At 34.0% G+C, this 1,063-nt stretch overlaps 1 protein-coding gene across 1 annotated transcript; it reads left to right on the top strand.

The window, feature by feature from the left end:
• The first annotated feature begins 285 nt into the window (after window positions 1-285).
• Window positions 286-885, top strand: LOC131164741 (uncharacterized). The gene is made up of 2 exons (XM_058122176.1): window positions 286-572; window positions 675-885. Exons 1-2 carry the CDS (start codon window positions 299-301, stop codon window positions 851-853), a joined length of 453 nt encoding a protein of 150 aa, XP_057978159.1. The 5' UTR covers window positions 286-298; the 3' UTR covers window positions 854-885.
• The last annotated feature ends 178 nt before the right edge of the window (window positions 886-1,063 follow it).

The following is a 1,063-nucleotide window of genomic DNA, read 5'->3' as shown; positions in this document are numbered from 1 at the left end:
GTCCAATCTCTATTGGACAGCATGTGCAGCTCATTGCATAGACCTTATTCTTGAAGATATTGGTAAGAAAAGTAACGTGAAGAAGGTCTTAGAAGATGCAAGAACAATAACCTCATTTATTTACAACCACACATGGACAGTGAATTTCATGAAAAAATTCACAAATAATAGAGAGTTACTTCGCCCTGCCATCACTCGATTTGCCACAAATTTCATTGCTTTGGAGACTATTGTCAGGCATAAACAAGCACTAAGGGAAATGTTTACATCTGATGCTTAGAAAAACTCAAGGTTTGGAATGGCAAAATCAGGCCCAGCATATGATTCAAAGAAAATTATCTTAGGCAAAGAGTTTTGGCAAAAGGCCTCTGATATAATTAAAGTGCAAGAACCCTTGGTGAAAGTTCTTAAATTGGTTGATGGTGATGAAAAACCAACCATGGGCTTCATATACGAGGCAATTGATAGGGCGAAGTTGGCCATTCAAAAAGATTGCCGGTTTTACAAAGACTATTGGAAAATTATTGACAACCGGTGGAGTTTTCAGTTGCACCAAGATTTGCACGCTGCTGGTAAGTGTAAATCAAATACAATTTCTTATTATTTTAACTTTTAAATTATGCATGGTTGCATTAGAAAACTATTGATTAATATGTTTCTAAATTTAATTGTAGGGTATTTTTTGAACCCACAATTTCTTTATGGTGCCCCACCCTCTCCTGAAGTTGCTAGAGAAGTCATGGATGGAGTTAAAAAAGTGATAACCAAGTTGGTACCCGATATAGATACTCAAATTCGGGCTATTAATCAAGTAAGTATTGGTTCCATTAAATTGAATAATGAATTGTTCTAGTATTTAATAATACTTTTAAGAATAATTATTAATATATCTAATTAATTAATTATATTTCACAATCATCCTTTTTTAGTTGTTGCTATATCGAGATAGGCAGGAGACTTTTGGAACCCCTTTGGCTCAAAGGGCAGTAAAACAAACAAATCCTGGTAAATATGGCTATATAGCTAAATAATAGAGAATTACTCTATTTTCTCTCTTAGTGTT

Source organism: Malania oleifera, chromosome 1 (genome assembly GCF_029873635.1).
Source record: "Malania oleifera isolate guangnan ecotype guangnan chromosome 1, ASM2987363v1, whole genome shotgun sequence".
In the NCBI taxonomy this organism is placed as follows: domain Eukaryota; kingdom Viridiplantae; phylum Streptophyta; class Magnoliopsida; order Santalales; family Ximeniaceae; genus Malania; species Malania oleifera.
This window is presented reverse-complemented; position numbering and strand designations above follow the sequence as displayed.